The sequence below is a fragment of the Aspergillus nomiae genome (assembly GCF_001204775.2).
Source record: "Aspergillus nomiae NRRL 13137 chromosome Unknown contig00604, whole genome shotgun sequence".
Classification (NCBI taxonomy): domain Eukaryota; kingdom Fungi; phylum Ascomycota; class Eurotiomycetes; order Eurotiales; family Aspergillaceae; genus Aspergillus; species Aspergillus nomiae.
The window spans coordinates 1-14,374 of NW_015378659.1; the positions used below are offsets into that span (position 1 = coordinate 1).

The window sequence follows — 14,374 nt, forward strand, 5'->3', positions numbered from 1 at the left end:
CACCCCCTCCTCCCCGGGGCTAAGTTTCAAACAGGCAGACACACAACAAAGTTTCCCCCGTTGGACCACTAGTTCAATTATGGATCTTTGACTTTCTACCTTGAAAAGTGGGGACCCCCGTGGCCGATGGAAGTTCTGGCAAACCGGCCCTACCCTGTTTTGAGTTAAGCCTCCATCGGCTAGCATGGCTCCCAATTCTGGTCCTTTCAATGTCCAGTCTGGACACGCAGATTCAGAGTGGGGCCGGGGGGAAGGCAAAGCAAAGGGAAAAAAACAGAATTAGACACTAAGACCCTCTCCCTAGCCGTCTTTGTACTGTATCGCCAGGTCAGATCGACAAGAGGATTGCCAAGATCAGTCCTTACAATTTCTCTAAAAGAGCAGATCTCTCGGCTATTCTGTTCCAAACTTGATGAGACTTAAAAGGGAAGCTGGAGAACCGATGAAGGTAAAAGAGCGATCGAGAAATATAAGCGAGAAGTGACGATAAGAATTATCATCTGGACTGATGAAGGTGCAGTATCTTGGATAGCGCACGTACCGTTACTATATATGCCGAGTAACATGAACAGGGTCTGATCACAAAAGGTGCTGCCTCCGCCGCGATGGGGATCGCAAGGCTACACAACGAGGACGAGCTTCAGGGATATATATACTATTTACCTACTATCTTGTACATGTCAAGAAATAGCGGTACCTACAGAAGCAAGCCATATGTGTAAAGAGTACTCCGTGTATCTGTATTTATTGCCTGTATGTATCGCTGTCGACGCGAACATTTACGGAGGAAAGCGAAAACGAGAGTCGAGAATAAGTATCGAACTCAAACAGGGTATTTATTTCAATTACTATTGGATGGTCAGGTAATCTCAACTTTGGTACCTGACATTCGACATAAGTCGGGGAATTGTTCAATGGCCATGCTTGAATGACTCAAAAATATGGCTCGACGGTTAACCATGGATGGTGGTGTTCAAGGAGGGTACGGGTACGTACCCCCAGTTGAGTTTGACCCCCAGAGAAGACGGCCTCGTGGTTGTGGCCCCTGTGTTCCATTTCCATGCAGTAGTGCCGCTTCTCTCGAGGTCTAGTGCTTGACTAGACTACAACTACCTGATAGATTTTATTCAGTATCTACTCCGTATTCTTTTCCGTCTTTCCTCCGAGAGTAGATCCCCAAATTTCTGTTGTAACTACTCCGCAATATCCGCCAGTTCGAGAGTCGCGGCGGCTGTCATATGAATGCAGTTTGGTATGCCTTTACCCAGTCTCTAACCACCTTAAAATGTCCCTCGTGTTCACTGCTGGCAGTAGCAGTGCATAAATCGGGTAAAACTTCTCCAGTGCCCTTCTTTACTTTTTCTTTTCTTTTCTTTCCATTCTGCTTGGCAGTTACACCAAACCGTTGGTGAGCCAACATCAGGACTTCCGATATGATGTTATTTGGTCAACCATATGTAGAGACTGTTTCCTTTTTCAGGATTGAAACCAAAAGCATGCCACTGTCGGTGTGTATACAGCGTGTGTGCAATATAGGCAAGAGGGCTTAAACACTGACAGTACAGGGTTGCATGCTTCTGTGTTTTCATTTTTCGTTTTGTTTTATTTATTTTATTTTATTTTACTTTATTTTATTTTTTGACTTATGATGGTATGGTACAGTACCTGATCTGGATAAGAAAGGGGGGGGGGTGTGAGTGACTTGGGACTGCACCATGCACCATGTGTTGAAGTTTCCGTAGAGTCGGTCACGACCACTTTAAATTTCTCCCATAAATCTAAAATTTCCCAGTGGGATGAACCGTATGTGTCGTGTCAATCAACCTCGTCATAAATCCTCCTCTTAGCCCTGATCAACTCTCTTGCTCTTGACTTATTTTATTTGTCTTCCTCTAAGCGACTGGCAGTGGATTACAGGGACGGTCATCTCCGGTTTAGGTAGTAGTATAATACGTCCTTCCACATCGATTCAACCTCTTTCATTTTTGCTTCTACTATTGATTTAACCCTTCTTCCAACAAATATTATGATCCAGGACCTTTATCCCTTTTCAAAACGTTTCTGATTGCCTGGGTTAGAGTATATTGACGAGTCTCTTCCCTTTGTCTCGCGTCTTAATACGGGACTTGGTACGGGAACTATCAACTCCGACACAGTAATTTTTTACCTGTCTGCTGCAATTCCATTTTCTTTCAGCCATCCTCGATTCCACTGCCGCCCCAACCTATTAGCACCTATAGCTTCCGCGACTAGACTGCCTTAGTCCTTCCCACTTGATCGAGTTCCAAACTTCTTCGAGTTCCACTGTCTGAGGTACACTCATCCTCCGTATTCCTTCTTCCTGGTTGCTATTATTATTATTACCTATTCGCAACCAATTTTTTTTCTCTTAATTTTCTTTTTCTTTTTCTTTTTTTTCTTTTTACCCTCTCACTTTCTTACTCTCCCATCATCTTATCCTTACGCTCACAATTGATTCGACCGATTTTGTCTCTTCCTCTGGAGGAATACTTTCTTCTCTCTTCCTTCCCTTCCTTGAATGTCCCCCCCGCCTCTCTCTTCCTGTCCTCAACCCACCCCCCGGCGCAAGCTATACTACTTTTCCGCCGGTCTTAATAAAGTTCTGCTGGCCATCATCGGTCGGGATCTTTGCCCTAAACAGCTTTCTTCCTGCCCAATTGTTCTTCCTTTGGATTTCGTGCCACGTTCCGCTGCGCCTCTTGAGCGTTTGCGCTTTCGTTTTTAAGGTAAGCTGCTGTCTGTGAGATTCATCACCTGCGAACCCATGGCCCGGCGTTATTGGCTCTGCCTGCTACCGTCTGTACCTAATTTCCGCATCTCATGCTGACGTGAAATTGCATTTGTTATTTTCAAGGGAAGAAAATTCGCTTTTCCATTTTATTTAGAAATACTTTTCTTTTTTCTTTTTTAAAACCCCCAAATTTTCCACCCGGTGTTTCGACAGTACACTTGGTTTCGGTCATTCCTACCACGTTATTTCCACCACCCCAACCGTCCGCCCTCTACTACCCGCCCAGACTTGCTCTTCACAACCCATACTTCTCGTCGACGTCCTTATATATTCCGGATTCCTAATCTCGAATTCAATTTTTGCCAGTGGAAAAATCTCTGCGTGGTGGATTTTGTATTTTGTGGGTCGACGTCCGACTGGTTCTTGGTCGACGGATATCCTCCGTGTCGCATTGCCGAGTCACGCATAGACATCACGGGAAGAGTGTCTTTTGGTCTCTTAAACCGGGCTCTGGATTGCAGAGCGTATTTTGCAGGGTATTCGGAAATAGAGAAGCAACCTGGGGTACGCTCTCTGGACGTTTCTGTGACAGCAAATCGCCACTGTCGAGATCTGGAATAACTGCCGGTGACACGATTCTGGGATCATCTCTCGCGACGACAGAGATTCTATCGTCTTGAAAATCAGACCGACAGTTCGACCCATCTGACTACCTGCCTACCTGTTCGTGGAACATGAGATAAGTGCGCTCGAATTTGGTCTATCCTAGAATCAGTATCAGGACGCTCGTTCAAAAACACCATTCCTTTTCGTTTTCCGCATTGGCACGCATACCGTGAACAATCGACCATGGAAGCCACACTTACACATCGGCCGTGGGAGCCTGCCACCAATGGACCCCAAACCCCCACAGTATCTTCATCGCAGACCCTCCCCTCGATATCGACGTTGACAGCGAGCATGACCACCACCGCCGCTCCTCCAGCGGAGAAGTCGCCCGGTAATGTGTCGTTGAATACAATCGAGCGCGATTCGGGGAATTGGTCAATGCCCCAGAGCACAAGTAAAATGTTCACATTACCTTTGTTGGTTATGGAGTGCTGACATGATTTGTTCAGGATCCTCTACCTACTCCACTGCGACAAACGGGACTGGTAACTACCCTTCTCTTTCATTCCTTACGTCCTCCCAGCCGTCTCCCAATCGCGTGTCCACGGTCTCCGATCGATCTCCTTATCCCAACGACCATTCGAACGCCAACACCCCTTCTTCCTCGGGCGCGCAGCCATCTCCGAACTTTGGCTCGGCGCAGCCAAATCCAGCGCTTCCTTCCATTAACCAGAACTATGACGCGCCATCTCAGAGAGGTAGCATTGCAGAGCCCGCGGAGTCACGGCGAAGCAGTATTGATAGTCGGATGAACCAGGGAATAAGCTCCCTTGCCATAAACCCCGCCTCTCCCTATCATAGCACGAACGCGTCGCAGACATCGATTGTCTCGGGGTTACAACGGGAGCGTGGAATATCTATGGATGTGAATATGAACAATACATACCGAGGCCCCCGGTATTCTGGGGGGCAGCCTCTCTCCCCTTTGGGCCCACGGGCTGGCGAACCTCGTGGATTTGCGGCTGGCCGCACTGCACCTGCGATCTCGTCGAACCCTCGCTCGGAAATTTATAATGCGGAGGCGCCCACAGCTGGTCTTGCATACGCTTTCCCAGATCCGGATGTTGCACGGTCCAATTCAATCTCTTCTACGACCGAAAAGTCGAACGCACAGTTTTGCAGAAAAGGAAGCACGGCGGAGTCATTTTCAAGCAGCATCTACTCAGATTCCCGTTTGCCTCGTGGTCAGCACGGTATGTCAATCTGTGATATTCGGCAGCATATGCTGGTCTGGGGAGTCATCAATTACTGATCATGCTTCAGAACTCCCTCAAAATGTTCACCACCATTCGCTACAGCACAAGCAAGTTCGTGGACTTATTGGAGAGGCCGACCTACACAGCGGTAGTACCCCATACAGCAGGACACCTGAGCTGAGGGTGACACATAAGTTGGCGGAGCGGAAACGCCGTAGCGAGATGAAGGATTGCTTCGAGGCTCTGCGGATGCGTCTTCCGCAAAGCCAGAACAACAAGTCGAGTAAATGGGAGACTCTTACGAGAGGTAAATATGCACTTGCCTATGTCTATATATAGTTACCATACTAACTCTTTGGTAGCAATTGAATACATCGGACAACTAGAGAAGATGCTGAGCAACGCTCGCCGGGAGAACGATCTTCTCCGGACTGAAATGGACGACATGCGGGCCCAGCTTAATCAGCAGCAGCAGCAGCAGCAGCAGCAGCAGCAACAAGCTAACGGGCAATCACGACCACAGTCAATGTTCGAGCATCATTCGATGGCCACACCGCAGGCTAATGGACAGTCACATGGCGCCATGTTTGCTGGTTACGCCCCGGGCGCGGTATGACGCAGGAGCAGCCACGGACTTTACCGCCTCTGATGAATGGGTCTGTCGCACCAATGCAAGGTGTGCAGTACACCGATGAGCGACGGTAATACAAAGGAAATCTATTCTACGCGATTATTTTATGACATGGCTGTGATACGAGTATGTCGGTCCTGAGCCTGTTCCATTCAGCCTCTTGCGCCCTGAACGCGGAAACGTCACCTTTTTCTCCTTCTGTAGCTCTCTTGTAGATTTGATTCGGGTGGTCCCCCCTTCTTATTTTTTTTTTTTTTTCTTTTTTTTCTTCTTTCTCAGCGCGAACATTCCGTCTCACCATCGCCGTGCCTTTTCCTGATGTCCTTCAGTGGCAGACACTCTGCCGCAGTGTCTTATTGAACCTGGCCTCGACGTCTTTATCTTCCTTTTCTTTCCTTCATAAACTTTCGCATCATGATTCATCTATTCGCATCGGAGACGGGATATCTGGGATTTGGATTTGGATATGGGAAGTGTATGTTCATTATGTTTGTCCTCACTTTGACGCAGTGAGTGCTTTATAGTGCGTGTGTACCAAAACGAAAAAGCGCAAACCAGCTTGGAATAGGAGTGTGTATGGTGTTTCATTTGATATCCCCAAAGTCTATGTGATTATTATGTTGATGAAGCGTCCCGAATGGTTATTGGGACCCAATGTGAATTGATTGATTGAACTTCCACCGAAGCCAACCTTTTTCGCCAGAATTTGGTACGAGTGTTCCATGAGTCATTGTACATCTAAAGCAATTATCTACTGTCCAATTGATTTCAGACGATAAATGTGTATACTTACGTATACTGGAAGTGTTTGGGGTTCATCGGTGTCGGATCTATTTTTGTCTTGGGAGATCTCGCGACGCCTGATTGGCGCCCGGGAGCTTCACGGCCATTTCTTCAGTGTCTTGGATAAGCGCCGTACCCACGACTCCATCATGGCGGCTACAAACCTTCCTGCATCTTTCCTTGGGCCAATACTTGATCGAACTTGGACCCCCGGTCTGCATTTAGCAGGGGTCACCAGAGCTTCTCGTCCAATGAAGGTAGCTCAGACATCATCAGCTCCCGCATGTACTATGGAGCACGGAGATTTAGCATTCTGCAGAAGAGAGGTGCCCAATAGAATGGATCGAGGTCCTGAGCGCTGATGCATGAGCTCTGAGACTAATAATAATTGAGGTAAGTTATTTCTTCAGCGAATGTCTTCCCATCCAATTTGCTCTCTTTCATCGGATGACTTCCTCGCCTCACTATTGTTGTGATTATATTCCTTCTCCTCCCAATCCGCCCTCTCTCATTCAATTTACGCATCTCAACTACTAATTCGACCCCGAAAACATACTCGGGCTTTTCTTAAATCAGGATTGGAAAGCATAGTTCCGACGTCTGATTAACACAAGCTCACGTTGTCGCTTTGAAGTACCGCTATTGTCTTTGTCTTATTGACTGATATCCCCCCCCATTCACTCTCCTGAATGCTTTGTTGATAGGGATAATACATTGTCAGTGTGTCCCTTTGTCTATTGTATGAAATACCCGGCTTGAATGGACCATTAAACCCGGTACCACGCCCTTATGTCCGTGACATTTTCTACTGGTCCGTAGAGAAGTGGTTTGTTCTAGTTGATATACACATCTAACTCAGGTATGTTACCCTGTGATCACACCAATACCTCAGTTCTAGGTATTCTATAAGCCGGCTTCCATTGACAACGCACAGGACGATGGGTTGGAAGCGCCAGAAGCCGCAAGCTGAGCTGCGGATTCCCGCAATCCCGACCTTTCCCTTGTCGTCCCCAATCACAGAAGAGGTTGTTACACCGATCTCTTCGTCCCCAGATGAGCGAGACGTGGAAAAGCTTCATTCTTTCGATCATCTGGGGGCAAAAGTGTCCAGCCAGAACCCATTTGCTCGCAAAGTAGAATACGAACAACGGCAGGAGGGCAAGGAGCCGGTGCGTGAAGCCAATAGTTACTACTTCGTGCAAAAAGCGGCAGAGAGTGCGGGCGATCCGAAGCCAGCAGTCAAGAAGAATCCTGAGCGGCCCGTGGGATTGAATCTGGTCACCGATTTTTCGCTAGCAGCACCGAAACCCCGGAATGATATACCGGTGGAAGGGCTCGTGGATCCAAATGATCTCAAGGTCCTTCCAAAGGAAAGGGCCGAAGAAAGGTCGATGCAGAAGGTCAAGGGCATTCTGAAGAAAGGAACGATTCAAAGATCCCAGAGACTTCCCGACGAGCCCTCAGACCCAGTCAAGAGGAGATCTTCCTTGTTTGACTGGAGGCCTAGTGGCTCACCAAAGCGGAGAGGCAAGGACGACTTATCTCCATCAGACCGGCCGATAATGATTGGGTTCAGCATGCCACGCGAGGAACCCACCGTTTCGCGGAAAAGATATTCTAAAGAGCTTGACATTGCAGATACCCAGCAGACGCCGCTCACGCCCTCCATAGTTGTCACCCCGGCAAAGGAGGATGACTTTTGGGCAGGCTTTAGCCAAGTTTGCAACCCTCCTAGAGTCGCATCTAGCATTTACTCCCAACCCACTCCATGTATAGAAAAGAGCGAGTTAGATATCCCCCCTGTACCCGCCATTCCAGCAGAGCATGTATCGGCTAAGAGTGAAGTTACGAACCAAGAGACTCTCAAAAGGCAATCTGTGGCATCTAGGAAACAACGTTCATATTCCACGGGTACGGTCTTCGAGGAAGACATCCAACCGCGGCCGGGGCTTCGTTCAAGGTCATGCTCCAACGGAAGTGTTAAGAAAGCGTTTGATCGTTTGAGTGCCATCGACAGAATGAGTCGATTGAGTGTTAATACCGAAGCTAATAGGCACCAGTCCCAAGGATGGTGGACATACCTTCTGTCTCCTTTATTGGGTCGTTCCAGCACAATCACTAGTCGAAGAACACTAATCGACGTACATCCACCTCCTGTTCCCAGTATTGCCACCGATTTGACAGGATCAAGTGATGAGTGGTGGGAGAAGGAGGTATCGTACTTTTCACCTGATACACCGGAAGAGACGATGGCCAGTCGAGGTATTTCCAACTGGCAGCCTTCTCAAAACAACCCTTTCGCCGATGAGAAAGCTGTCGACTGGCACACCCAGGAGTCAACTGGCCTGAGTAGCGCAGCGTTTGTCGTTCCCGACCAAACGGTTCAGGGCGCCGCTGCCGAGTACTATCATGCTTGTGCACATGAGCTGTTTACCGGGAGGCCTTATTTCGAATGCATCAACCATGTCTGTTCGATAACTCCAAAAGACCAAATTCCAGTCCCCGGTGCAGATACCGCAAAAGACAGTGGTTCGGGTCAAAGAGGTGTGCTTATTGATGTGGATGAAGCGCCGAAACCCGTTGACAAAGAACCTGAAGGTTCAAAATCTATAGTCATTCCTGCCACAACTTCCCTGCCTCCTCCAACGGTCGTCGACAAACAACCAAATACCCCCGTGGAGAACCTAAAGGAAGACAGCGGTTCAAAAGGCGATACGAGAGCCCCTCCTGGGGAGGATTCTACGAAACCAATTCCCGAAGAGACTATCAGAGAACCAGCACCTCCAGCAGGCAATCAAGCTGAGACTAATCCTTTCGTTCAGCCAGCTCAGCAAAGTAGCGCCGTTCCGCCGCCAATCACGAATGTATACATTCAGTATACCCCTGCACCGTCTTCTGCTCCCGTCACTACTATTGAACGTGCTGTACCTCAGTACATAGTAGTTCCTTCCTCAAACGAAGGGATTCCAAAGCATGAATTGCAGTCACAAGCACAACCGCAATCTCCTGGTCCTGTCTCCCCTGGCTTCCAGCGAGCAACGGCAAAGACAGGCTCAATCCCTCTATCTGACATACACTCTACCCCGGCGCCTGTGTATACGTCTCATCGTAACACTCCCACCACATTACCACCCCGTGCGGATCCTCTTCCGATCACGCCGGGGGCAATGACGAATCCAGTTACAGAAAGTAATAGAATTGAGTATCGACGAAGAAGGCTCGAGAAGGAAGATGCGGTCGGTAGGAAAGCTGGTGGGCTATGGCGCGGTAGGGGTTGTTTCAGCAACAAGGGATGTTTTGGGAGACCTGGGCGTGAAGGACGACTGAGGCGCCGGTGGTATGCGGCCATTGCTTCATTCTTCATTATCATTGTGGTGGTCGCCGTTACCCTCGCTGTAATGCTCACCAGAAGGGGGGACGAGACACCTGTCCAGTCGCAATGGCTGAGTTTAACCGGCTATCCACCTATGCCTACAGGCATTGCAACCGTTGCTGGGCCCGAGCCACAAGTGCAAAATTCGGGCTGTATTACGCCGTCGACCCTCTGGAGCTGCGCCTTGCCCAATGAACAGCAGTCAGCCAACAAGCCTTATGCTGCAAACCAACCTAATTTTCGCGTCGAGATTCGTTTTCGCAATGGGACATATCCGAATAGCACGACTGTTGCGTCGAAGTCTAGCAAGGCAAAAGCTTCTAGAAGATCTGATACCCTGTTCAGCCCATCGCCATCCCCGCCAGACATGAAAGACCAGGCGTTCCTGGGCAATACCACTGATAAGAACAGCGTTCCCTATGCGGGCGAAGAGACGCCCTTCTACATGACAATACTCTCCCCTCTCCAGATGTCCACCTCCCAACTGTCACGAAGATCAGACAATTCGTTCCCTGACATAGAATCTCTCATCCCATCTCCAGACCTAAATTCCGACGGCACCGCTGCAGCCGCCGAGCTCTATCCTCTTCCTGAGTCACAACCCGTGCGACTATACAATCGCGGGCAAGACAACGAGCACTACGGCTTCTATACCTATTTCGACCGGTCTATTTTCCTTGAATCATCTGCTCCACTCACGGACAGCAAGAACGATGATTTTACAAGCGATGCCAACGGTGGCCCAAGTAAAGCACATGCCCGAGTCAGGTGTACCTGGGCTCAGACCCGCTTTCTCGTCCAGATCTGGACTCGTCCCGGAAAGACCCTTCTCAGTAACAGTTCATCTGCCAGCACAACCCCAACACCCACCCACACAGGAACTAGCAATCCAACTGGTTCTAACTCCGCTACTGACTTCGTTCGTCCCGGTTCCTTCCCGTATCCGATAACGATAACTCTAGATCGGCATGGAGGCGCGATCAAGAAGAAGATGGTGTACTGCTACGGTATGGAATCAGATCAGCGTGTCAATTCGACCGAGGCGAAATTACAAGTGGAAGACCGCGGGTTTGGCGGTCAATTAGTCAACCCGGCACCTGGAATCTTTAACATGTCTGATTCTGTTTTGAGTGGGTCGGGTTATGGTGGTTTTGACGGTGGAACTGGGGGCTGTTCTTGTCAGTGGACGAACTGGATTTCTAGGTCGTAGGCTGGTAAGATGGGGTATTGTCAGCTGTCTTCTCTGTCGCTCATTCTTGCTCTATTTTCTTCGCACTGAGCATTTCCAGCATTCTCTGTTCATGAAAATCATTTGTAATCTCTGCCAAATACCGTTTTTAACTACCTGAGGCAGTCACACTATATAGACAAAACAAAAGTCACATTGCATACACATCTGAAACCGCAAGATCATTTGGTTGACCAGAAGCCCTGAAATTGTCAGGTCAGCGATTGCAGGTAATAGATCACTCGATCAACTGCACAGTGGTCTATCATATGGCCATTGAAATAGGGTCCACAGGAGGCAATCCGACTGGTCAAGCCGATCCAATTAATGTGATGTATCGGATGCCAATCAAACAAGCCACGATCAAGTTTCCCTTCATTCCAGCCACTTATTACTAACACAAGATGACCGGAGATGCAGCGTGACCTGAATCCCTTACTTAAGATAAGACAGCTGAGCTGAATTTCTTTTTCCGAAGAGAAAAAGCAATTCAAGATGGACCCTTATAAAATGCAAGCGTCTCTACCGAGTAGAGCTTGAAGGGGACAAGAAAATGTCATAGATTCACAATGGCAACAAGCAGCCTCGCAGACCACCAACCGTGGTATCAACGCATCCAATGGTTCAATTTCTCCATGCTGGTTCTCATCCCGCTATGGGCTTTTATCCAGTCACTTTGGGTTCCTTTGATCTTGAAAACTCTGGTCCTGTCAGCGGTGTACTACATATTGTCGCTGGGCTCTATAACTGCCGGTACACCACTCTCTACCCTGGAGCATTGAAAAGGTCAAAAGAGAAACTAACAACACCACAGGATACCATCGCCTATGGGCGCACAGATCCTACACAGCATCGACCCCCCTGAAATGGCTGCTCGCTGCGTTCGGCGCCGGGAGTCTCCAAGGCTCCATCCGGTTCTGGGTGCGCGAGCATCGCCTCCACCACCGATACACAGACACCGATCTAGATCCGTACACTGTGAACAAGGGCCTCCTCCACGCGCACATCCTATGGGTTCTCCTCCGTCAGCCACGGAATGAAAAGAATAAGCGAGCCCGCATCAACCTCTCCGATATCGACCACGATCCCGTCGTCGTCTGGCAACATAAGTACTACTTCCTCGCTGCCTTCGGCATGGGCTGGCTGCTCCCTTGTCTGGTAGCCGGACTGGGGTGGAACGATTGGACGGGTGGGTTTCTCTACGCTGGCGTGCTGCGAGCTTTCTTTGTCAATCAGGCTACGTTCTGTGTGAATTCTCTGGCGCATTATCTGGGCCATCAGCCGTATGATGATCGACATACGCCGCGCGACCATCTGCTCACGGCGCTGATTACCCTCGGCGAGGGGTTTCATAACTTCCATCATGAGTTTCCGTCGGACTATCGGAATGGCATCGAGTGGCACCAGGTTGATGTGACGAAGTGGTTTATCTGGGCGTGTGGCTTTGTCGGGTTAGCGGGTGACCTGAAGCGGTTTCGGTATGATGAGATCGCCAAGGCACGGCTGCAACAGAGGTTCAAGCGGCTCGATGAGGAGAAACAACGTCTAAACTGGGGGACGCCGCTGGAGGAGCTTCCTGTCATTGATTGGACGGAGTATCAGCGGAGAGTGGAGATGGGACAGGTGCTTGTCGTTGTGGAGGGCGTCGTGCATGATCTTGGGGCGTTCCTAGCTGAGCATCCTGGGGGGGAGACTGCTCTTAAGGGTATGCTGGGGAAGGATGCTACGGCGCTGTTTAACGGCGGCGTCTACGACCATTCTCGCGTGGCTAGGAACCTGCTGGCTACTATGCGGATTGCGGTGCTGAGGGGTGGTGGGGAGGTGGAGTGTTGGAAGTAGATGGGGTATTGCTGCGTTAGATATGGCTGATAGAGATTGTAGTACCTTTTGTTCTCTTATTCTATCATGCTTCATAGAAATCCTTCGCACATACGCGGAGTAGACACTTCTCATCTTGCAAGTTGTATAGTCAGTCACAAGACAACCACATATTGTAAAGAACTCTCTGTCCAAGCAAGCCCACGCTCTCCACTACCCTTTCCACACAAATCATATGAAAAATAAAAAAAAAATAAAAAATAAACAGTCAAGACCCACTGGTCTCCATGGATGCAACCTCCAGTAGGCAGAATCGTTTTATTCCCCAGAAACCTTCTATACCCAATCGGGGTGTCGGGGACGAAAATACGAAGTCCAAAGTCAAGTATAAGAATCGACTCAAGTCTCGACTCGAAATGCCCAACGTCAGACCACAATAATCCAATCCCTTCCTCCAAACCAAACTAAACCAAACCTCCTTACCAATAATAAGAAAAGCAAGAAAGAAAACAAAAACAAAAACAAAAACAAAAGAAAATGACCACCCTAACCCCCCAAGAAGCCTCCCTCCTCGAAACCGCCACAAAAACAATAACCAGCATCAAACCCTCCAACACGCACAGCGTCGCCAGCGCCGTCCTCGCCTCCGACGGCCGCGTCTTCTCCGCCGTAAACGTCTACCACTTTACCGGCGGCCCTTGTGCCGAACTCGTCGCCCTGGGGAATGCTGCCGCGGCCGGGGCCGAGGAGCTCACCCATATCGTGGCCGTCGAGGATACCCGGCGTATCTTGAGTCCCTGTGGACGGTGTCGGCAGGTTTTGTTGGACTTGTGGCCTGGCATTAGGGTTATTGTTTTGGGGGAAGAGGGGCCCAGGGTTGTTGGCATTGCGGAGTTGTTGCCTTTTGCTTATTCGTGGCCTGGGGAGGAGTAGGTTTTTTTTTCATTTTTTTTTTCTTCTTATCTACTCTTCTTTATGCAGGTTTTATTGCTTTCTGTGGGTTGAGCGGTGGGTTAGAATGCATGTTGTAGTGTTTGGTTACATCTGTTTGTTTCTGTCTCTGTTGAAATTGCGTTTCAGGCTACGCTTGACATGTGGAAGGAGAGTTATTGTGAATGCCAATCTATTATTATTATTATAAGATTAAGTAAACGATCTAAAACGCCAAACCCAAACGCCCTAGTAAAGTTTCCCCATATTCTTTTTTGGAAAAGAGGGTGGAGGATTTCAAGCCTTTAACCTTGAAAAACCGGAAGGTGGAAGTAGTATATGTCAAGGAGAAAAATCATAAAATGGTCCCGCTTCGTTAATATCTCTGCAATACCATCTTGTATATGATACTGCTTCGGAGCGGAAATCACCATTGTCGAAAGAAATGCCGCTTATACCATCAGCATCAGGCCAATGGCAATGCTGGCAACAGCTGTGAGACCAGGAATGAGGAGCTTGGAGCCGGGGCTGGTGGGAGCGAAGCCAGTGGATGTTGGCTTGGCAGGAGCGCCACCGCCGCCAACAAAGCCTCCACCGCCGGTGGTCTGGCTGGAAGAAGTAGAGGTCTTCGGGATGGTCGAGTTGGCGAACTTAGGGAAGCCTGAGCTTGCGGAGGGCTTCGGGGTCACGGCAGGAGCGGTAGCGTTAGCACCTGGAACAGTTGGCTGGACAGCGGGGACACTGGGCTGGGCCGCAGGGGCGGTAGTCTTGATAAGAGGGGCGCTGGACTGAGCAGGGATGCCAGGAATACTGGAACCACCAGCGGTAGGCTGAATGGCGGGAACATGGGTCTCAGCAGCGGCAGTAGACTCAGCAGGCGCCGCTGGAGCAGCAGACCCAGCCGGAGCAGCAGGAGCAGCAGACCCAGCCGGAGCAGCGGGGGCAGCAGACTCGGCAGGAGCAGCGGGGGCAGCAGACTCGGCAGGAGCAGCGG

The 14,374-nt window shown here is 49.5% G+C and overlaps 5 protein-coding genes across 5 annotated transcripts; 4 read left to right on the plus strand and 1 right to left on the minus strand.

Annotated features, from left to right (window-relative positions):
* Positions 1 to 3,601: 3,601 nt before the first annotated feature.
* On the plus strand, positions 3,602 to 5,557 carry ANOM_011480 (putative HLH transcription factor (Hpa3); the record flags this gene model as incomplete). Its single annotated transcript, XM_015556736.1, has 4 exons — positions 3,602 to 3,815; positions 3,871 to 4,614; positions 4,685 to 4,924; positions 4,980 to 5,557. The coding sequence occupies 4 exons, from the start codon at positions 3,602 to 3,604 to the stop codon at positions 5,231 to 5,233; spliced, it is 1,452 nt and encodes a 483-aa protein (XP_015401363.1). The 3' UTR covers positions 5,234 to 5,557.
* A 1,412-nt stretch (positions 5,558 to 6,969) lies between these two features.
* ANOM_011481 (uncharacterized protein) lies at positions 6,970 to 10,614 on the plus strand (the record flags this gene model as incomplete). Its single annotated transcript, XM_015556737.1, has 1 exon — positions 6,970 to 10,614. One exon carries the CDS (start codon positions 6,970 to 6,972, stop codon positions 10,612 to 10,614), a length of 3,645 nt encoding a protein of 1,214 aa, XP_015401364.1.
* A 510-nt stretch (positions 10,615 to 11,124) lies between these two features.
* Positions 11,125 to 12,471, plus strand: ANOM_011482 (acyl-CoA desaturase; the record flags this gene model as incomplete). Its single annotated transcript, XM_015556738.1, has 2 exons — positions 11,125 to 11,385; positions 11,447 to 12,471. Coding segments are annotated over 2 exons (1,242 nt in total), but the record flags the coding sequence as incomplete, so codon positions are not given.
* Positions 12,472 to 12,987: 516 nt separating this feature from the next.
* On the plus strand, positions 12,988 to 13,383 carry ANOM_011483 (cytidine deaminase family protein; the record flags this gene model as incomplete). The annotated part of the gene is made up of 1 exon (XM_015556739.1): positions 12,988 to 13,383. The coding sequence occupies one exon, from the start codon at positions 12,988 to 12,990 to the stop codon at positions 13,381 to 13,383; it is 396 nt and encodes a 131-aa protein (XP_015401365.1).
* A 449-nt stretch (positions 13,384 to 13,832) lies between these two features.
* ANOM_011484 (uncharacterized protein) lies at positions 13,833 to 14,372 on the minus strand (the record flags this gene model as incomplete). The annotated part of the gene is made up of 1 exon (XM_015556740.1): positions 13,833 to 14,372. A coding segment is annotated over one exon (306 nt), but the record flags the coding sequence as incomplete, so codon positions are not given.
* Positions 14,373 to 14,374: the final 2 nt, after the last annotated feature.